Source organism: Pseudophryne corroboree, chromosome 5 (assembly GCF_028390025.1).
Source record: "Pseudophryne corroboree isolate aPseCor3 chromosome 5, aPseCor3.hap2, whole genome shotgun sequence".
In the NCBI taxonomy this organism is placed as follows: domain Eukaryota; kingdom Metazoa; phylum Chordata; class Amphibia; order Anura; family Myobatrachidae; genus Pseudophryne; species Pseudophryne corroboree.
The window spans coordinates 605975165-605998473 of record NC_086448.1 but is presented as its reverse complement, the minus strand read 5'-3'; the positions used below and the strand labels follow the sequence as shown (position 1 = coordinate 605998473).

The 23309-nt window shown below is 43.4% G+C and overlaps 1 protein-coding gene across 6 annotated transcripts in view; it reads right to left on the bottom strand.

Moving 5' to 3' along the window:
• PIEZO2 (piezo type mechanosensitive ion channel component 2) overlaps positions 1-4391 on the bottom strand; it is a 648659-nt gene extending 644268 nt beyond the window's left edge. For 5 of the 6 annotated variants that reach the window (XM_063923449.1, XM_063923453.1, XM_063923452.1 and 2 more), the window contains exon 1: positions 3778-4391. In XM_063923449.1, the coding sequence (XP_063779519.1) occupies positions 3778-3841 (64 nt within the window). In that variant the 5' untranslated portion in view covers positions 3842-4391. Of the gene's footprint in view, positions 1-2973; positions 3405-3777 lie in introns of those variants that run through there. The other variant, XM_063923450.1, reaches the window with a different exon arrangement.
• Positions 4392-23309: the final 18918 nt, after the last annotated feature.

Here is a 23309-nt window from a genome sequence, read left to right as displayed (position 1 = left end):
TAAATCTACATAAGTAAGTGTATATAATAATTACATGGTGACCAACTGATTTAAAACATTTCCAGGGACACTTTGACTGCTAGATGAAGTGGACCCTGGTGTACTACAACACCTATCATGACTTGCTTAAAATGTATTCATTATTAACATTTATTTATATAGCACCATCATAGTCCGCGGCACTTTACAATTACAAAGTAATGTTTGCATTTTACCTATTCCTACTCAGTAAATGTATCTTTATAAAGTCTAGAGACAAATGAATTACATGCAGTATACTAATGAAAAGGAATTATCTGTGCAACTGAAAAATATTGAAAACTAGTGATATTTCCTGGGGAAAAAACGGGGAAATTGTGCACAGTTCACATCTATTTACTTGTGAGTAGAAATTGCTGTACTGCAACTCAGTCAGGGCTCATATGACATATGGATTGTTGGAATTCAGTGCAGCACATATTTCAGCCTTTATAAAGCAACCTCTTGCTAACGAATCATGCACCTATAGTATAAAGATGACGTCACTTGTACAGTGTATGCCACAGAAGAAAAAATGATTACAAAATTGACATTGACATAGCTCTAGTTGTTGCCTCTGATGTTACCACTTTATGTGCATTTCCTATGGCACCATTTCCGGAATAGCATTCCGCTAATTCACCAATATCATGTCAGACTCTGGAAAATGGACTTCATTGTAACATGGGGGTAAAGAAGACGTTAATCAGTATAGAATGACTTAGTGTAATACCACGTCACTCATATAGATAGTGCATAAAGATCATATGTACTAAACTAATCAGGGATGCCGATCAAAACTCATTTGCAGATATTAAGTACAAGCAATCATTAAAATGGATAGCACTACCAGAAAACAGGAATTTGTTTAGATTACTATTGAATATAGGTATTTTTACAGGAGAATACAGGAGCATGATATTGCAAGTATACCATATATATATATATATATATATATATATATGTGTGTTTAAAATGCTAACAATCATTTTTTTATTAAAGCATATGAATGTTTTCACTTTGCATATTTATGGCGTAATGTGTCTTATAGGATACAAAGTAGCATAGATTCTATAGGTGTTTGTCCTTGGAATGCTGCACAACTGTAAAGAATCAGCAGAGGGTTACATGGGTTAAACCTAATACAGGAAAGGAAAGACGCTTCCCATCCATAGAGCAGGGTTACAGAGTTTACTAAACATGTTAACTACTATTTCAGAGAAATGTTTCAGGTACTCCAAAAACTAAGATTGTTTGGGGTTTTTTCTTATGCAAGAAAAGTAATTTCTCTGATCCAAGTGTTGAGTTTTATCTAGGAAAAAAAATTATCAAAAAAAAATAAATGAAAAAAATTGTACAGCTGCCATAAGCCTAAATTCATCTTTCAGCCTAGCTGACAACTCTTAGTCATCAAGCAAACCAGAAACTGACTGACCACACATAGCCTGAAGCTACATTACAGATGTTGATCTCAGTGAGCAGTTCTTTACAGAGGTTAAGCAATGCACACTCAGTAACAAAATTTATTGTTTATTAATGTCTAATATTGTATTTAATTCAAATATTATCAACATATACAGAAGCTTCTAAAAAGCATTCAAAAATGCTTCTGAGGTTTATGACTTAATGAAATTGAGCTGTACAAATAAAATAGAAAATTAGTATCACAAACTCAAGAGCTTACCATCTACTACCTTTTCTCATGCACACAGTGCATTAAAACTTTGCTTTATACAGTATAAAACTATATGTACAAAGTACTGATAAGTAATTTGAATGAACCATTTATTAAATTTATCTGAAATAGCTATATGATACTAAACAAAATGTTACTAAATAGCGTATTTGAATTTGTATATTTTAATGTGGCAGCATGGTAAACAAACAGAGGTATAACCAGTAATTACCATATGCATTTCCAATAAAAAAAAAATCTAACAGTAGTAATATGGAATAATAGCTATTCATATTTACAAATCAATGCAAAATATATTTTGTTATAAAACAAACAAACAAACTGCTGATCAACTGTGCTAAATTCATCAGTAATAAGGCTATTTAAGGATACATTATTAGTTCTTGGAGCTAAAGTAACTGTAACATCAGTTTGGAAAATGACCGTTGTTTAATTTTACATTTAGTATATGATTATTTGTAGTGTTGTTCCACAATAAAGCAAGAGAAGTAATTACACAACTCTCCACTGAATATTCCATAGCTTTTCTATTGTATGCTTGGGCACAGAAGCATTACTGTCTGCATATCCTAGAACAATTGAGAGTGTTCTCTGAAATATTAATGTTCTGCAAAATGACTGCTAATCTGTTAATTCATTTTTTTTCTAAATTGTGGTAAAAGTTGTTACACATCAGTCTGCAGCAGGATTTATAGCACATCAGAAAATATTTAAAATATGTGATACTTTGAAATGACTGTAAAACTACGCTAAGGAAAAGGAACTAAACTAGGGTAGTAGGATGTCAGTAATCTGTATTATAGGAGTGTTCTCCCAAGTGTCTAGAGTGAAGCAAGTCTTGCAGTCATTTAAGTACCAAATAAGTGACATGCACACAAAGTGTACATTATAGCTAGTGTGTCATGAATCATGCAATCGCCACTGTAACACATCAAGTTGAAGGAAAATAAAAGCCTGGAGTGATACAGTATGTGGTCTGTGCAATTTATCTTGAGCAATGAATGAAGGCGATGATTTGAAGGCGATAACTACTAAGGAAACGGCGAAGAGGATTTCCCTAACATTAAAGTCACCTGAAAAGCCTGACCTCTGTGACAGTGACATTACAGCTGCAGCCATATATCGCCTATAGATGGGTGGGGATATATACATATAGTACAGTATAATCCATACGCACAGTGATCACTGACAGAACTACAGTAATTGTATCATTGTTGTAACCTCCCATCAGAGCCACACAGGATCTTAGGGTCACTCACCCACAAGAAGGCACACTGGCAGGAGCAATCTGAAGATGAGCCCACACGCAACCTCTGATGCCATCACCTCTGGGACGCCTTATACACGGGAGAGAGAAAGCAGAAAGCACTTTGCGCCGCTTAGTAAATGTCCCTCGGCTCTCTGTCCCCCCAGGGCATAGGAGCACTCAGTAACGGGTAAGCAGAAGACATGACCCCCCAAACTTGTTACTCTCTGACTTTGGTCCAATCCAACATCTCTCAGTCAGTCCGAGGTGTGAGACGAGAAGTAGAGAGACTGCACTTTCCGCCTGCAGCCTCTCACTCCCGGCCTCATGCAGCATGGGTACAGGCGACCTGGCAGTGGAGATCCGTATGTGGTGCCCAGGAGGTGGCTAGCGTGACAGATAGAGAGGACCTGCCGGGACCATAGGAGTCTGCTGCACCGTTCCTCTCCGTCCCTCTGCTGCTCTTACCCTTTCCTCCCAGTCTGTCAGGGCTAGCTGGGTCCCACCTCCAAACTTTAACTCTTTATCCCACAGCAGCAGAAATGCACTCAGCACTACACTGATCTGCTGGAGATAAACTATGCACAGGTCAGCTGCTGACAGCTAATGACAACTGTTACTTCACCAGCCTATATAATAATAAGTAGTACATGCATTAAGTTATAAAATACACACAGATCTGGATAAATAATGCAATGGAACAGTACAGAAAGTTAGTGCAGAACCAGAAAAGCTGCACAGGCTTGCTAGAAATAACATAGCTCCCTGTCCATTATCCCGCAGGGAGATACAGGATAATACATAACCCATCACTCACCAACAACAAGGCAGATTGGGAGAAGTAATCTGAAAATGAGCCCACACGCAACTTCTGATGCCATCGCTTCAGGTACTTTATAAAGCTGTATTCACGTTGAAAGGAAAGCAAAAAGCAGTGTGCACCAGCTGTTATTCTTCCATAACCTCTAAGTCCACACAAGGGCAGAGCTAACACCAATTAGCATGGCTTCGGAGCAGGCAATAAGCAATGTCCTTGCATCTCTGGACATTCAATTCCAAACAGATTAGGGTCTCTGCTGCTGTTTGCCTCTTGGAGCAGGTTATTTGGCTCTGCTCAGTGTAAGGAGTAATCATCTTTTCCCAAAACAAAACAGAACATGAGGAGTTGTTCTAAATTGCTATGTGCAGTCTAATTTGTGTCTATAGAATGCTTGTTTTTCTTATATTCCAGACAAGTTATGGGTTCCAAATACATCAGACATTCTCCATCAATAATCCCCCAGGAGTGGCAAAATGGTTAGGAGATGCATCCTAGAAGCTGCTATGTCTCATTGCAGTACATAAGATGGTGGCTGCTCACTAGGATCCAAGGGATGTTGCAGTGTCACTAGATAACAGACACTCCTCATCACACTGCACTGCCCTGGCCTGACAGGCTGTTGTCTGTAGCACACTCTACCACCTCCACCACCTCAATGAAACTTTGCAGACCCGCCTCATACCAGCAGATTGAATAGCCAATGGGGAATTAGGACCTGAACAATGTTGTCCAATCTGGTGGGGATGTGGGTGTAGACTGTGCCTTAGCCTCGAAGTCCGCTTTGTGGGTATTTTTTTTTTAGAAAGATGTTGTAAAGCATCTGGCCTGTCATACACACAGAGGAGAGCAGTCCACTATATTTAAATCCATTGTTCCAGTTATATATATATATATATATATATACATACTGTATATACACAGAGCAAGCAGTAACATACCTGGTGCAGGTCTAGCCTGGGAAGATGGAGAATTTTCCATTTATAGGTGCCTAAGGGACACACACTTTCCCTACACCATGTAGGCCCTTTACTTTGGCATAGCACCTGCTTTATACTTTCCCTCACAACATAAGCTGTAGATAATGATATCTTTCACTTTGACAGATAGCCAATCCCTGTGTTTGCAGTGTGGGGGCTGACAGTGGCTATCTAGTTACGTCCAGCCAAAGACTATGTAATCTTCACTTTGGCTATATTCCCCTGAATCACTTAGGAATTTACCTTTTGACACTACACCATGCATTTCTCTTTGGGGGTAGGATGTACTAAGTATCACATCCCCAATGTGTTACATCCCACTATGGCCCTCATTCCGAATTGATCGCTAGCTGCCGTTGTTTGCTGCGTAGCGATCAATGAAAAAAAAAGGCAAATCTGCGCATGCGTATGGACCGCAATGCGCACGCGCGACGTACGGGTACAAAGAGCATCGTGGTTTTGCACAGGTTCTAGCAACACTTTCAGTCGCACTGGCGGACGCAAGGAGATTGACAAGAAGTGGCAGTTTCTGGGTGTCAACTGACCCTTTTCTGGGAGTGTTTGGAAAAATGCAGGCGTGGCCGGGCGTTTGCTGGGCGGGTATCTGACGTCATTACCATGTCATTCGTCGCAGCAATCATCACACAGAATAAGTAACTACAGGGCTGGTCATGTTTTGCACAAAATGTGTTTGCTGCCGCTCTGTTGCACAGGCATTCGCATTCCTGCAAAGCGAAAATACACTCCCCCGTGGGTGGCGACTATGCGTTAGCACAGCTGCTAAAAGTAGCTAGCGAGCGATCATCTCGGAATGAGGGCCTATGTACTTACATATGCTATTAGTATTGCAAAGCTACTGCAAAGCTGCCCTTTGCAATATCAGGTCATACAGGTTTCGGAACCGAGAGTCCCTCTGCGCATGCGCAGAGCGACGCGGCAGCTGCGGGGAAGTGCTGGGAGAGATCTGATTTGATCACTCTCGGGGGAAAATGTGGAGAGAAACCCATAGGCTTCTATAGGGTAACTCACCGCATCCAAGCCCTGGAATGCAGCGCATTCCAGAGCTTGGTACATATGGGAAATGCGTCTAAAGTCCAAAAATGGGAGTTTGGGGGTTTTGGGCCGCATTTTCCCTTTAGTAGATCCTGCCCTAGGTCTGCTTCCTCAAATATGTATTTAGCTGTAATGGACTATCGTATAAGCGGAACTGCAGGCCTGGCTAGAGAAAAAAGCTAATAGTGTGCATCAGTGGCGTAAATTCGTCCAAGACACCCGGAGGCAAGATAAATATTGGTGCCCCCCTATTTCCTATATTAAGATAAATATATATGTGTATATGTGTGTGTGTGTGTGTGTGTGTGTGTGTGTGTGTGTGTGTGTATGGAGTGTTCTGAAAAAAATGTATATACTGTATTTATACAATTAATTGTCTTTTATTTTGAATCACACATTTCTTAGCAGTCATACCCAGGATTACAACCCATGACCTGTTACACTAACAGCAAACACTTTACTGATGGAGTTATTTGCTCCTGTAGAGGAAGCATGAGAATTCTAAGTATATGACGTTACGTGTAATTGTCAGAGAAGTATCTTCATATAGTTAGAATTATCATATTTTCTATACAGGAGCAAACAGCTTCATTAGTATAGTGTCTGCTTCCAGTGTAATAGGTTGTGGTTTCCAATCCTGTAATCCTGGGTATGAGACTTGTAAAATGTGTATATTCAGTATAATAAAGAGGGTGTGACTTGTAAGATGCAGGGACCAGTGAGGAAGTCGGCCACTGAAAAGACAGCGGCAGCTATCAATTAACTTAATTCAATGGTGTCACAGAATGAGAGGAGAGGTGACCCCCTTCAGAGCAGGAGCCCGGCGGCAGATGACTCCGTTGCCTCCCAGAGTTCTGCCTCTGGTGTGCATATGCTAAAGGCATACATGTAAACCATTTCTAGTATCAACAAGATGAAAAGGCAGTCTTCTCTCAGTAGGGGAGATTTATCAAAGCATGGAGAGAGATAAAGTATCAACCAATCAGCTCCTAACTGCCATTTTTCAGATACATACTGTAAATTGATAGAAGCTTATTGGTTAGAACTTTATCTCTCTTCACTTTATCTCTTCCCAAGCTTTGAAAAATCTCCCCCATTATAATTATAATTCCTGTTTTTGAGCACTCTAGCATTTCACAGTACCCTACAGAGGGATAATAGTTATGTACAAATTTGGGTATTCCTTTTAATCAGCAAAAAAGACAAGCAATCTGTATACAGTATGTCACTGTCTACAAGTACAGGGGTATTTTAATTCATATTGCATATACATTTTCTTAATATGTTTGTGTAATGCAATGGCATATCTTATATTTGTGGTCGTCCTGACAAACTTTGGGATTCTTTATATTTTCATTATCTCCAAGACCCTGAACTGACAGCACACTTTAAAGCAGCAATTTCATGAAAAACCTTGTTGTGTTTATGAAATCAGGGCAAGCTATAAGACAAATCCTTTTAATTACAGTATCTCCTTAGTTTGTTTCTTAAGGCTAAAATTGCTGATTTATAATCAGTGGCGGCGGCTGCCCCTGGGCTTCAGCGCCGACCACACATTGCATGGGGGACTCAGTCAGCACATATAAACAATCATACATGTAATGTTCTATGTAGTATATGTGCTGTCTGCCTTACCGAGGGATTAGCAGCACCGCTGTGTTTCACTGACCTTCCGCAGCAAGGGACACAGCACTTAGCTTATCTATAAAGCCCAGGGGCAGTAGTCGCCACTGTTTATAATTATTCACAATGTAATATCGCTACCATGACAACCACTGTTACATGGCACATGCTGTGTTAGGCAGGAATGTTTTGGAATTCCACTCTGAGCTCTTTTTGCACTGTGTACTGTAAAATTCTTCCCCACTTCTCCCCCTTCTCTCTTCACATGACATACTGGGAGTTGTTGTTGTTGCTGTTGTCATCATCACACCTATGGTTTACAGTATTTTTTTATCCAAGTTTGTACTTAATGTTGGGTATTTCTCTGACGTCCTAAGTGCATGCTGGGACTCCGTAAGGACCATGGGGAATAGCGGCTCCGCAGGAGACTGGGCACAACTAAAGAAAGCTTTAGGACTACCTGGTGTGCACTGGCTCCTCCCTCTATGACCCTCCTCCAGACCTCAGTTAGAATTTTGTGCCCGGCTGAGCTGGATGCACACTAGGGGCTCTCCTGAGCTCTTAGAAAAAGAAAGTTTATTTTAGATTTTTTATTTTCAGTGAGATCTGCTGGCAACAGACTCACTGCTACGAGGGACTAAGGGGAGAGAAGCGAACCTACCTGCTTGCAGCTAGCTTGGGCTTCTAAGGCTACTGGACACCATTAGCTCCAGAGGGATCGAACACAGGGCCCGACCTCGATCGTCCGTTCCCGGAGCCGCGCCGCCGTCCCCCTTACAGAGCCAGAAGCAAGAAGAGTCCTGGAAATCGGCGGCAGAAGACTTCGGTCTTCAAACAAGGTAGCGCACAGCACTGCAGCTGTGCGCCATTGCTTCCCATGCACACCTCACACTCCGGTCACTGATGGGTGCAGGGCGCTGGGGGGGCGCCCTGGGCTGCAATATTAAGTACCTTGGCTGGCAAAAAAACACATAAAATAGTCATAGAGACTATATATGTGTGTAAAATACCCCTGCCAGATATACATAGAAAAAAGCGGGAGAAGTCCGCCGAAAAAGGGGCGGGGCTATCTCCCTCAGCACACTGGCGCCATTTTCCCTCACAGCTCCGCTGGAAGGATCGCTCCCAGGCTCTCCCCTGCAGTTTCCAGACTACATAGGGTAAAAAAGAGAGGGGGGGCACTAAATTTAGGCGCAATATTGTGTATACAAGCAGCTATTGGGACAAATCACTCAGTTATAGTGTTAATCCCTGTGTTATATAGCGCTGTTGGTGTGTGCTGGCATACTCTCTCTCTGTCTCCCCAAAGGGCTTTGTGGGGTCCTGTCCTCAGTCAGAGCATTCCCTGTGTGTGTGCGGTGTGTCGGTACGGCTGTGTCGACATGTTTGATGAGGAGGCTTATGTGGAGGCGGAGCAAGTGCCGATAAATGTGATGTCACCCCCTGCGGGGCCGACACCTGAGTGGATGGACTTGTGGAAGGAATTACGTGAAAGTGTCAGCTCCTTACATAAAAGGTTTGACGACATATCAGATGTGGGACAGCCGGCTTCTCACCTTGTGCCTGCCCAGCTGTCTCAAAAGCCATCAGGGGCTCTTAAATGCCCGCTACCTCAGATGGCAGACACAGATGTCGACACGGATACTGAATCCAGTGTCGACGACGATGAGACAAATGTACATTCCAATAGGGCCACACGTTACATGATTGAGGCAATAAAAAATGTGTTGCACATTTCTGATATTACCCCAGGAACCACAAAAAATTGTATTATGTTTGGGGAGAAAAAACTACCAGTGGTTTTTCCCCCATCTGAGGAATTAAATGAGGTGTGTGAAGAAGCGTGGGCTTCCCCCGATAAGAAACTGGTAATTTCTAAAAGGTTACTAATGGCGTACCCTTTCCCGCCAGAGGATAGGTCACGTTAGGAAACATCCCCTAGGGTGGATAAAGCGCTCACACGTCTGTCAAAAAAGGTGGCACTACCATCTCCGGACACGGCCGCCCTAAAGGAGCCTGCTGATAGGAAGCAGGAGGCTATCCTGAAGTCTGTATATACACACGCAGGTATTATACTGAGACCAGCTATTGCTTCAGCATGGATGTGCAGTGCTGCAGCTGCGTGGTCAGATTCCCTGTCGGAAAATATTGATACCCTAGACAGGGACACTATATTGCTATCCATAGAGCATATAAAAGACGCAGTCTTATACATGAGAGATGCACAGAGGGATATTTGCCGGCTGGCATCTAAAATAAGTGCACTGTCCATTTCTGCCAGGAGAGGATTATGGACTCGGCAGTGGACGGGTGATGCAGATTCTAAAAGGCACATGGAAGTTTTGCTTTATAAGGGTGAGGAGTTATTCGGGGATGGTCTCTCAGAACTCGTTTCCACAGCAACAGCTGGGAAGTCAGCATTTTTACCCCATGTTCCCTCACAGCCAAAGAAAGCACCGTATTATCAGGTACAGTCCTTTCGGCCCCATAAAGGCAAGCGGGATAAAGGCGCGTCCTTTCTGCCCAGAGGCAGAGGTAGAGGGAAAAAGCTGCAGCATACAGCCAGTTCCCAGGAGCAAAAGTCCTCCCCCGCTTCCTCCAAGTCCACCGCATGACACTGGGGCTCCACAGGCGGAGCCAGGTACGGTGGGGGCCCGTCTCAAAAACTTCAGCAATCAGTGGGCTCGCTCACGGGTGGATCCCTGGATCCTTCAAGTAGTATCTCAGGGGTACAAGCTGGAATTCGAGACGTCTCCCCCCCGCCGTTTCCTCAAATCTGCCTTGCCAACAACTCCCTCAGGCAGGGAGGCAGTGCTAGAGGCGATTCACAAGCTGTATTCCCAGCAGGTGATAGTCAAGGTGCCCCTCCTTCAACAAGGACGGGGTTACTATTCCACAATGTTTGTGGTACCGAAACCGGACAGTTCGGTGAGACCCATTTTAAATTTGAAATCCTTGAACACATATATATAAAAAAATTCAAGTTCAAGATGGAATCGCTCAGGGCGGTTATTTCAAGCCTGGACGAGGGGGATTACATGGTATCACTGGACATCAAGGATGCTTACCTGCATGTACCCATTTACCATCATCACCAGGAGTACCTCAGATTTGTGGTACAGGATTGTCATTACCAATTCCAGACATTGCCGTTTGGTCTGTCCACGGCACCGAGGGTATTTACAAAGGTAATGGCCGAAATGATGATACTCCTTAGAAAAAAGGGAGTTTTAATTATCCCGTACTTGGACGATCTCCTGATAAAGGCGAGGTCCAGGGAGCAGTTGTTGGTCGGGGTAGCACTATCTCGGGAGGTGGTACAACAGCACGGTTGGATTCTAAATATTCCAAAGTCACAGCTGGTCCCTACGACACGTCTACTGTTCCTGGGGATGGTTCTGGACACAGAACAGAAAAAAGTGTTTCTCCCGGAGGAGAAAGCCAAGGAGCTGTCATCTCTAGTCAGAGGCCTCCTGAAACCAAAACAGGTGTCGGTGCATCACTGCACGCGAGTCCTGGGAAAAATGGTAGCTTCCTACGAAGCAATTCCATTTGGCAGGTTCCATGCAAGGACTTTTCAGTGGGACCTGTTGGACAAGTGGTCCGGATCGCATCTTCAGATGCATCGGCTGATAACCCTGTCTCCAAGGACCAGGGTGTCTCTGCTGTGGTGGCTGCAAAGTGCTCATCTTCAAGAGGGCCGCAGATTCGGCATACAGGACTGGGTCCTGGTGACCACGGATGCCAGCCTTCGAGGCTGGGGGGCAGTCACACAGGGAAGAAACTTCCAAGGACTATGGTCAAGTCAGGAGACTTCCCTACACATAAATATTCTGGAACTGAGAGCCATTTACAATGCTCTAAGTCAGGCAAAACCCCTGCTTCAAAACCAGCCGGTACTGATCCAGTCAGACAACATCACGGCAGTCGCCCATGTAAACCGACAGGGCGGCACAAGAAGCAGGACGGCAATGGCAGAAGCCACAAGGATTCTCCGATGGGCGGAAAATCACGTGTTAGCACTGTCAGCAGTGTTCATTCCGGGAGTGGACAACTGGGAAGCAGACTTCCTCAGCAGGCACGACCTCCACCCGGGAGAGTGGGGACTTCATCCAGAAGTCTTCCAACTGATTGTAAACCGTTGGGAAAGGCCACAGGTGGACATGATGGCGTCCCGCCTCAACAAAAAGCTAGAAAGATATTGCGCCAGGTCAAGAGACCCTCAGGCGATAGCTGTGGACGCTCTAGTGACACCGTGGGTGTACCGGTCGGTTTATGTGTTCCCTCCTCTTCCTCTCATACCCAAGGTACTGAGGATAATAAGGAGAAGAGGAGTAAGAACTATACTCATTGTTCCGGATTGGCCAAGAAGAGCTTGGCACCCGGAACTTCAAGAAATGATCTCAGAGGACCCATGGCCTCTGCCGCTCAGACAAGACCTGCTGCAGCAGGGGCCCTGTCTGTTCCAAGACTTACCGCGGCTGCGTTTGACGGCATGGCGGTTGAACACCGGATCCTGAAGGAAAAGGGCATTCCGGAGGAAGTCATTCCTACGCTGATTAAAGCTAGGAAAGAAGTGACCGCAAACCATTATCACCGCATTTGGCGAAAATATGTTGCGTGGTGTGAGGCCAGGAAGGCCCCAACGGAGGAATTTCAGCTGGGCCGTTTTCTGCACTTCCTACAGTCAGGGGTGACTATGGGCCTAAAATTGGGTTCCATTAAGGTCCAGATTTCGGCTCTATCGATTTTCTTCCAGAGAGAACTGGCTTCACTACCTGAAGTTCAGACTTTTGTTAAGGGAGTGCTGCATATTCAGCCCCCTTTTGTGCCTCCAGTGGCACCTTGGGATCTCAACGTGGTGTTGGATTTCCTAAAGTCACATTGGTTTGAGCCACTTAAAACCGTGGAATTAAAATATCTCACATGGAAAGTGGTCATGCTGTTGGCCTTGGCTTCGGCCAGGCGTGTGTCAGAATTGGCGGCTTTGTCATGTAAAAGCCCTTATCTGATTTTCCATATGGATAGGGCAGAATTGAGGACTCGTCCCCAGTTTCTCCCTAAGGTGGTATCAGCCTTTCATTTGAACCAACCTATCGTGGTGCCTGCGGCTACTAAAGACTTGGAGGCTTCCAAGTTGTTGGACGTAGTCAGGGCCCTGAGAATTTATGTTTCCAGGACAGCTAGTGTCAGGAAAACTGACTCGTTGTTTATCCTGTATGCACCCAACAAGCTGGGTGCTCCTGCTTCAAAGCAGACTATTGCTCGCTGGATCTGTAGTACGATTCAGCTTGCACATTCTGCGGCTGGACTGCCGCATCCTAAATCAGTGAAAGCCCATTCCACGAGGAAGGTGGGCTCTTCTTGGGCGGCTGCCCGAGGGGTCTCGGCTCTACAACTTTGCCAAGCAGCTACTTGGTCGGGGTCAAAAACATTTGCTAAATTCTACAAGTTTGACACCCTGGCTGAGGAGGACCTAGAGTTTGCCCATTCGGTGCTGCAGAGTCATCCGCACTCTCCCGCCCGTTTGGGAGCTTTGGTATAATCCCCATGGTCCTTACGGAGTCCCAGCATCCACTTAGGACGTCAGAGAAAATAAGATTTTACTCACCGGTAAATCTATTTCTCGTAGTCCGTAGTGGATGCTGGGCGCCCGTCCCAAGTGCGGATTGTCTGCAATACTTGTATATAGTTATTGTTTAACTAAAGGGTTATTGTTGAGCCATCTGTTGAGAGGCTCAGTTATTGTTCATACTGTTAACTGGGTATAGTATCACGTGTTATACGGTGTGATTGGTGTGGCTGGTATGAGTCTTACCCGGGATTCAAAATCCTTCCTTATTGTGTCAGCTCTTCCGGGCACAGTATCCTAACTGAGGTCTGGAGGAGGGTCATAGAGGGAGGAGCCAGTGCACACCAGGTAGTCCTAAAGCTTTCTTTAGTTGTGCCCAGTCTCCTGCGGAGCCGCTATTCCCCATGGTCCTTACGGAGTCCCAGCATCCACTACGGACTACGAGAATTAGATTTACCGGTGAGTAAAATCTTATTTTTTCTATGATTTTATTAAGGAAATCTAACCATTTCCCTTTCAATATATAAAATATTTTTAACTGATTGGTTACTATGGGCAACTTGTCCACTCTTTAGAATGCTTGAAACATCTTCTCCATAATAACATAATAAAAAAAAAATTGTCATATGTTTTCCTGTAAAACCAAATGAATTAGAAAATCTACCAAGAAAACAGATGCAGCTGTACAAAGCCCCTTCTTCTGATTGACTTATGAGCCTGCTTTAAGTCAAATATCGCACTATAGGTTGACTGTATGAATTTCATTCCATAAAGACGCATTACACAAGTGTGATTAATTATATTGTATATGTAAATAAGTTCATATGCTTAATAAATAGAGCTGGGCACTTGTCGGACACAGTTCTTTTTAAAGAAAAAAGTATTTTCAGTACATTAGTGTTCCCTAGACATAAAAGGAACACAACCTATTTTGCCCAAAATGAACTAACCCCATTTCTTGTCGGTCTTGCACTGAGTGGTCACTACTTGCTTCCAATGTTATGAATGTCATTAAAACAAATAAAGGGGAAGGGTTAGAAATACAGGCAGTCAGGATCCTGAATGAAGGCCAACAGCAGGATCCCAACGGCCAGAATCCTGACACTTCACGGTAAGTATTTCTACCCTATCCCTAATCCTAACCCTAGCCCAACCCTCCTCAGCCTAACATTAACCTCCCCATCCCGCAGCCTAACCCTAACCTCCCCCCACCCCCACAGCATAACCCTAACTGTCCCCTCCAGCAGCCTAACCCTAAACTCACCTAGCCCCGGAGCCTAACCCTAACCCTCCCCCAGTAACTAATCCTAATCCCAACCCCAGTATTTAGCTCAGGGATGTGTCAGGAGTCTGACCGCGGGATACCACGTGGTCTTCTGACTGTCAGTATTTTAACCGCATCCCAAATGAAGTTCTGTTTCACCAGCCTCACTGTTGTTAGTTGCATATAAATCTTACTAGGTTGGGAAATGTAAACTGACACATGTATAATGCGAGCCTTGGACTGGCCCACAGGGATACAGGGGAAACCATCAGTTGGCCCTACTGCCTGGGGGCCAACCTCCTATTCTACGGATCAGGTTCCAGACTGTGCACTTGAATTATTCATTAGACATATGTTACCTTATACTGGATTATGGTGTATTTTAAACAGTGCATTGCTGTTATTAATCTGTTATTAATCTGGTACATTATCATGCATGCAGCAGCTGAATTTACTGTATATGTTTATGAAGGGGCCCAGACGTTGCACTCTCTAATGGTTAGTCAAACACCCCCCCTCTGCAGACTGGCTACACCACTAACATACTGTAGGCCCATACCACTGCATTCCCCCGGTGGGCCCTACATGTCCCAGTCCGACACTGTGCGGGCCACATTCAGAGATATTGTAGACCTCATTTATGAGTAGAATAAGGTGGTGTGCAAATGCTCTAAACAGAGCCATCACCTATGTTCGCAGGAGCTGCTCGGGTAGGAAGGAAGAGACCACCCTCCTAATTAAAGAGGATTATACAGCGCTAATCTAAATGTAGGTGGTGGCTAAGGAATGGTGGTGTGTGGGGAAATAAACACATAAAGATAAATATATAAAGCATATTGGGATTTAGGACAGCTCATTTCTCTAGTGTGCCAAAGTGTAAACATTCTTCCAAGAAATGTAACTTTTCTTTTATAAGACAATCCTACTACAAGAATATTGACATCAGTGTAGTCAGATAGGGGTAGATGTACTAAGCATTGGAGAGTAATAAAGTGGAGAGAGATAAAGTACCAACCAACCAGCTTCCTCCACGCAGCTCAACCTAGCCTTGAAAGCAGTGTTGGTATTCCAGCGTCGGTATTCTGACTGCCGGGATCCTGATTGGATCTCTCTGTGTCCCTGCATGAAAGTCCTTATACATTGCCCTGATAAGTAATTTCTTATTGCTGTGATATGAAGAGATAAGAAGTCATACTTGTTAGGATTTTTTATAACACTTGATCAAGATCATAATCCCGCAAAAAATACAATAGAGTCTCACAATCTCATGCGTGCCAGTGTAACGTACATCTAATATGATGTCTCAAAACATTTCTCCGAAATTCTGTATTTGCTCGTAAATTACTGCCGTGCGCTTGTGTGATACTGATTCATTTTGCAGTCTCATGTGAAAATGTGTTCATGACACACAGAAGAAAGATGCACTTGTGTAAATGTACAGTCACACATTTTGCGTTAACATCATTTACAAAAATACATTCAAAACTGTAAAATAGATGATTTATTTATTGGCAATTATTTTCTATTTTTATAACTGTTTCATGTGAAGAATCAATGAAATGTATTTTTGTCTATTTTATTACATGGTCGAAATACAACGGGAAATGTATTAAGAAATATTAGCTAAATTAACCATGTAGTAAAAGAGATGAAAAAGTGAATTCCTGATTTTGTAAGTGTAGTGATGCCTGCAAAAATATGTAGAACATTTTTATAACTAAAATTACAGCTGTGCGCCAACCCCCATGTTTTGGTTTTGGATCTGTATTTTTTCCAAAAATGTATAAAAAATGCTAAATTTACATAATTTTGGCTTTTTTTTGTTTCTACAGCATTATTAATCTCAATAACATTCACTTCCAGTCATTTCCAGTCAATTTTGATCACCTCACAGCTCACAATATTGTTAACCACTGGGTAAACTAAGTAGCAGAGCAGCGGCACAAGCGCACCGCAGTGATTTCTGTTTAAAAATGTTCTGCAACTTAGTAATGTATTAGCAATAACCTATCAAACCAACTCACAAGTACTTTCAATAGAAAACAAGACAACACAGAAATTTACTAAGAATCGTGTGTGGAATATCATTGCTCTAAAGTAGTAGTAATTAACAAACGGACAGCAAATAAAAAAACTCTAAACCATGTGTAAAATAGCAACAACAGACATGGATGCCTCCTGTACAAGTGCACATGTCCCCAGCGCATGCCTATTCTCAGTGCCTAATCTGTAACTCCCTCCCAGGGGTCCTGGGCCACTGATGATTAGCACTCTGTGTCCATGTAAAGCCCCGATCAATCAGACTTTTTGTTGACCCAAAAATCTCACCAACCATGAGAACAGTGTTCCATACCTGCGGGTCGGATACTGTGTGAGTCGGATACAGTGCAGATAACAGTGCAGGTCAGATACAGTGTGGGTTAGATACAGTGCAGGTTACGGTGCAGGTTGGATACAGTGTGGTTTGGATACAGTGTGGGTTGGATACAGTGAGGGTTTGATACAGTGTAGGTCAGATACAGTGCAGGTTACAAACAGTGTGGGTCAGATACAGTGTGGATTGGATAGAGTGGGTCGCATACAGTGTGGGATAGATACAGTGTGGGCTTGATATAGTGTGAGTCAGATACAGTGTAGGTCAGATACAGTGTGGATTGGATACAGAGCGGGTTAGATGCAGTGTGGGTTGGATACAGTGAGGGTTTGAGACAGTGTAGGTCAGATGCAGTGCAGGTTACAGACACTGTGGGTCAGATACAGTGTGGATTGGATAGAGTGTGGGTCGCATACAGTGGGATAGATACTGTGTGGGCTTGATACAGTGTGAGTCAGATACAGTATAGGTCAGATACAGTGTGGATTGGATACAGAGCGGCTTAGATGCAGTGTGGGTTGGATACAGTGTGGGTCGGATACAGAGTGGGTCAGATACAGTGTGGGTCAGATACAGTGTGAGTTGGATGCAGTGCAGGTTCAATATAGTTCCGGTCGGATACAGTGTTAGTTGGATACACCATTAGTGTATGACAGCAGGCGGGAGGGTGCCCTCGATGATAAATGGTGATGCCTGTGAGAAGGATGATGCCAGCTGTGTTGGCAGTGTAAGGGTGCAAGTGTTGTCCACTGTGCGTGGGTGCCAGCTGGATAAGCAGTACGGGGGCACCGGTGGTGTCCTCTGTGCGGTGGTGCCAGCGGTGTCCTCTGTGTGGGAGTGGCGGCAGTGTGGGTGTGCGTGCTATGTCCTCTGTGCGGGGGTGTCTGCAGTGCAGGGGTGCTGGTGGTGTCCTCTGTGCAGGGTGTCGATGGTGTCCTCAGTGTGGGGAGGATGGAGGGCACAGGGTTTTGGGGCAGGCAGGGAGATTCGAACTGTGGCTCGGATCTCCTCAGCCCCCTATGTCCGGGTGGGTCACTCATCTCTAACTAAAATAAGAAGTAATAAAAGACAATATAAGAAATAGATACTCATTATAGTATCCACTAATGAGATGTGATGAACGTATAGAACATTGGGCCTAATCCAGAGATGTACATAAACCTGATGTTTACATACATCTCTGATGCCTTTAGATTTGTGCATGTATAGAAGCCAAACTGTGCATGTGCAGATCAGGGACTGTGATGTCACTGGCAGTGCCCCAAACGCCGCAGCATGATTGACATGTTGCTGTCATTTGGGGACAGCAACAGGCAGTGTCCAGAAAATGGGGGCAAGTCGGCCCCATTTTCTGGTCCTGCTGAAGCCACTGGCTGAGTCTTTGGATGACGCTTCATTGGCATCGGCTGTGTGATTTAACTGGACAGCCTGAGTTTCCTCTGGGTTACTCAGATGTCCGATGGTCATGCAGTTGATATAAAGCTGTAGTCATGCCAAAAAGCCCCTCTCGGTGTGCCATGTCCCAGGCAGCTCATCCGTGACAAGATTATTTCTCGGTCAACATGCGCATCTCTTTGCATATATTAAACTGGGGGCAAAAAAACGACATTGTTAACTGATCAGTTTTATGTGCAACACTAGTACAGTATATCCTTTTTACGATTGAGTGTGACTGCAGTGCCTGTAGCTTTTTCACACTCCAAGTTCTGTTGTGTTTCATCTGCAATTATGTACATGTTTAAAACTAAATCCTGTGCGTTTTCAAGTTGCAGCCCAGCATCTGTAGTACACGGAGTGGTGTTTTGCTGCGTTTGTGATGTGAATTGTTTTGTTCATATGTTTGTAAATTCAGTCATAAGGACACAGAGACATGTGAGTTCACTGCTGTGCTGTTTTATTCCATCACCAACTCCAGGCACACTGCACACTGGACCACCCACTTCCCAGCATCCCCCTGGTCCCAGGGACCATCACTGAAGATTCAGGCTTACACATATTAGTAAGGGAGTGTCTACAAGCATTCTAATACACTAACATCACATCCTCTTTTCTTTAAAGATAAGCCCTGTACACTTCAATGCACCAATTAACAATGACATATTAAGAACATCATCTAACACGTTTCAATGAGTCTCTCAGGTCTGCGTATTTCCCTTTGGGTCTTTTATACACAGTCTGTGTTTCATCGACCATGTTGGACCTTTCTAGAATTGTGGTTTGTTCACCATTATCAGGATCATCATACATGTTGATGAAGGGTATTCTTCAGTCATGTCTTCATTATGGTTAGGTTGAGATCTTAAATCCACCCGATTTCTTCTTACTTCCGTTACACGCTCTGTACGTATAGTATAAGATCTTGGTGCTACTTGTGCTTGCACAATATCTTTCTGCACCCAAATACCTTTCTCATGATCTCTGAGATGGACTTGGTCAACCGATTTTAGATCAGATAAGCTTTTTGCTCGCCTGTCATGGAACAGTTTCTGTTTCGCCTGTTGACGTTCCTTACTCAGTCTGACCAACGCTGAGTTATGTGTATTAAGCAGTTCATCATGTATCGGGAGATTTGCTCTAATCCTCCTTCCCATCAGCATTTGTGCAGGAGAAAGTCCATTCTGTAAAGGTGTACTGCGGTAGATTAAAAGACTTTTGTAGAAATCTTCTTTACCTTCTTGAGCTTTTTTCATGAGACTTTACAGTTTTTACTGAACTTTCCACCAACCCATTAGAGCATGGATAGTGGGGACTTGACGTAGTATGGACAAATTCCCACTCATCAGCAAATTGTCTAAATTCAGCACTGGAAAACTGAGCACCATTGTCAGTGAACACTTCCATAGGAATACCATGCCTTGCAAAGATTGACTTCATGCACTTGATTATGGCTTTACTAGTAGTTGTATGTAGTGTCTTCACCTCAGGGTAGTTAGAGTAATAATCAGTCACGACAATGTACGTTTTCCCATTACAATCAAACAAATCAGTGGCTCGACTTGTTGTTTCGGTCTATACGTAAGACATAATTCACATGTAGCTGTAGTCTGTGCTATGTCTTGGTTCATTCTTGGCCAATACATAACTTCACGTGCTCTCCGCTTACATTTTTCTTCTCCTAAGTGGCCTTCATGTATCTTGCACAGCATAGTTTTTCTTAGTCGTGCAGGTATGACAATCCTATTGCCTTTGTAAATAATACCATCGACAACTGTAAGGTCACTGCGGTACATCCAATAATCATGGATAGACAGCAGGCACACATGTTGTTCTGCTGGCCAACCTTTCAGAATGATATCTTTCAACACTTTTATTGTGTCACCTGTCTCAGTTTCTTTCCTAATCTGTTCTTGTCTTGCAAGAGACACTGGTAGAGAAGCTACGATCAAATTAACATAGGCTTCTATCTCTTCATCCATCAGACTTTTGGAACCTTCACTTTTGTCCACAGCACGAGAAAGTGTATCAGCAATGTACATGTGTTTGCCGGGACAGTACAGCAAGTGTACATCATATTTCTGTAGTCTGATAAGCATTCGTTGAATTCTCATGGGACAGTCATGTAATGATTTAGTCATGATAGCTACCAATGGCTTGTGGTCAGTTTCCACTGTAAATGTTTGACCATACACAAACTGATGAAATCGCTCACATGCATATGTGGTCGCTAGAAGTTCTTTTTCTATCTGAGCATGCCTTGCTTCAGCACTTGTCAGTGCTCTTGATGCATAGATTACTGGTTGCCATGTATCCTCATGTTCTTGTAACAGCACTGAGCCTAGGCCAAATTGCGAAGCATCTGCTGAAATTCTTATTCTTTTCGCAGGATCAAAGAATTTTAGCACTGGTTGCTCTGTAATGATCTGTTTCAAGTTTTGCCAACTTTTTTCTTGTTCATGTGACCACATCCACTCGTTATCTTTGTCCAACAACCATCTAAGAGAGGCTATTCGTTCAGAGAGTTGATAAATAAACTTTCTTAAGTAAGTAATCATTCCTAGGAATCGTCTGACGTTGTCTTTCTTGTTAGGACGTTCCATGTTCACTATGGCTGATATTTTCCTTGGGTCTGGTTTTACACCTTGATCCAAGACCACATCGCCCATAAAGGTAAGTGTATTCACGCCAAATTCACATTTGTCCTTTTTAGCTTTAGATTCACTTTCTTGACAAGTTCCATTACTTGTCTCAATCTAGAATCATGTTCTTCCTTTGTAGATCCCCAGACAATAATGTCATCCATCATTGTTTCAACACCTGAAATATGTTCAAAAATCATGTGTATCTTTTTGTGATATACTTCTGGAGCAGACAATATTCCATATGGTAGTCGAAGAAATCTGTATCGACCTTCTGGTATATTAAATGTACAAAGCTTTGAGCTGGCCTCATCTAGCTTCATTTGCCAGAATCCTGAAGATGCGTCCAATTTACTGAACCATTTTGCTCCCGCAAATTGTGACATGATTTCATCTCTGGTTGGTAGTTTGAAATGTTCTCGTTTAATAGCTTTGTTTAAATCTCTGGGGTCTAGACATATTCTGAGTTGTCCATTTTTCTTTTCAACAATTACTAAGGAGCCTACCCATTCAGTAGGCTCATCAACTTTCTGTATCACACCCAAGGCTTCCATGTGATTTAACTCTTGTTTCAGTTATTCTCTCAGCGCAAACTGCACTTTTCTACAGGGGTGTATCACTGAAGAAACTTGCGTGTCTATATTTATTTTATGCTCTCCAGGCAAACAACCTAGACCTTCAAACAAGTCTCTGTATTCTGTAAACATCGATTTGCAGTTATCTTCTACTTGTGATGTCACCATAAAAACTTTCTTTAGCAAGCGTAGTTTCTTACAGGAACTTAATCCTAGAATCGGTTGCACATTTTCATCCACAATCAGTAGAGATGTTTTAAACTGTTGTCCCTTATATTTCAGTGTCACTAAGCATGTACCTTTCACAGGAATTTCCTCCCCAGTGCACCCTGTAACTTTCACTTTGGCTGGATGAATTTTAGGTTTTACTCTAAAAGTCTTATAGTCTTGAAACGATATTAAATTCACCTGCGCGCCAGTATCAAGCTTAAAGGGAATGACAATCTCGGTCACAGTTAAAGGGACAATCCATTCTTTCTTATCTGCATTGCAAAGTTCAATGCAATCCACAAAGAATTCCTCTGTTTGTTTAACAGCATGCACCTTGGTTGTTTCACTTTTCATTTTACAGCATTTGGCAAAGTGATTAAGTCTACCACATTTCATGCAGGTTTTACCATAAGCCAGGCACATTTTAGGATTGTGAGCATTTCCACATCTACTACACATTTCCTTATTAGACTGTGGCTTACACAAAGTGGAAAGCTGCTCAATCAGATTGTAATGTCACTCAGGTGCTAAAAGGGGAGGGGTAATTCTGTGTAGGAAAAAAACTGTGTTCCCTAATGCACACCGAGTGAATAATATTTCTACATAATAATAGTCAGATAATACGGAGATCTTAGTTGCGTATATCTGCAGATATAGGGTTAAGCCCCCAGGCCGATCGACAAGGCTTCTCCGTCGCTGGGGGTCCCTAATACTAGGTATGGGCCGGGGGTGCAGGACCCCACGATGTCGGCACAGGTCGGCCACCCCAGGTCAGCACACAGGTGAGAATTAATAAGGGTTAATAAGAAGCACAGAAGTGCTATGTAAGTGGTGTGATTAAAATAATGTATACAAAGTGATAGGAAAAATAATAAGTGTTAATAAAGTGTTAGGGTGTGCCGACCTGAAGCAGCCCAGCCATACCGACACAGGGGCCACTGCACCCCACACCCACCCCATAAATAATTACAAATATATCTGGGTTAAATTCCCAGTGTAAGGCCACATGGTAATGGCACCTACAGCATCTGAGAGCCAGCTTACCTGGGGATACCCCTGGCTTCCCCTATGGCACTTCTGGAGTCAGCAATCCCTCCTAATGCTGACCCATTTATGCCTCTCTATATACAATACACAAAGTGGAAAGCTGCTCAATCAGATTGTAATGTCACTCAGGTGCTAAAAGGGGAGGGGTAATTCTGTGTAGGAAAAAAACTGTGTTCCCTAATGCACACGGAGTGAATAATATTTCTACATAATAATAGTCAGATAATACGGAGATCTTAGTTGCGTATATCTGCAGATATAGGGTTAAGCCCACAGGCCGATCGACAAGGCTTGTCGATCGGCCTGGGGGCTTAACCCTATATCTGCAGATATACGCAACTAAGATCTCCGTATTATCTGACTATTATTATGTAGAAATATTATTCACTCGGTGTGCATTAGGGAACACAGTTTTTTTTCCTACACAGAATTACCCCTCCCCTTTTAGCACCTGAGTGACATTACAATCTGATTGAGCAGCTTTCCACTTTGTGTATTGTATATAGAGAGGCATAAATGGGTCAGCATTAGTAGGGATTGCTGACTCCAGAAGTGCCATAGGGGAAGCCAGGGGTATCCCCAGGTAAGCTGGCTCTCAGATGCTGTAGGTGCCATTACCATGTGGCCTTACACTGGGAATTTAACCCAGATATATTTGTAATTATTTATGGGGTGGGTGTGGGGTGCAGTGGCCCCTGTGTCGGTATGGCTGGGCTGCTTCAGGTCGGCACACCCTAACACTTTATTAACACTTATTA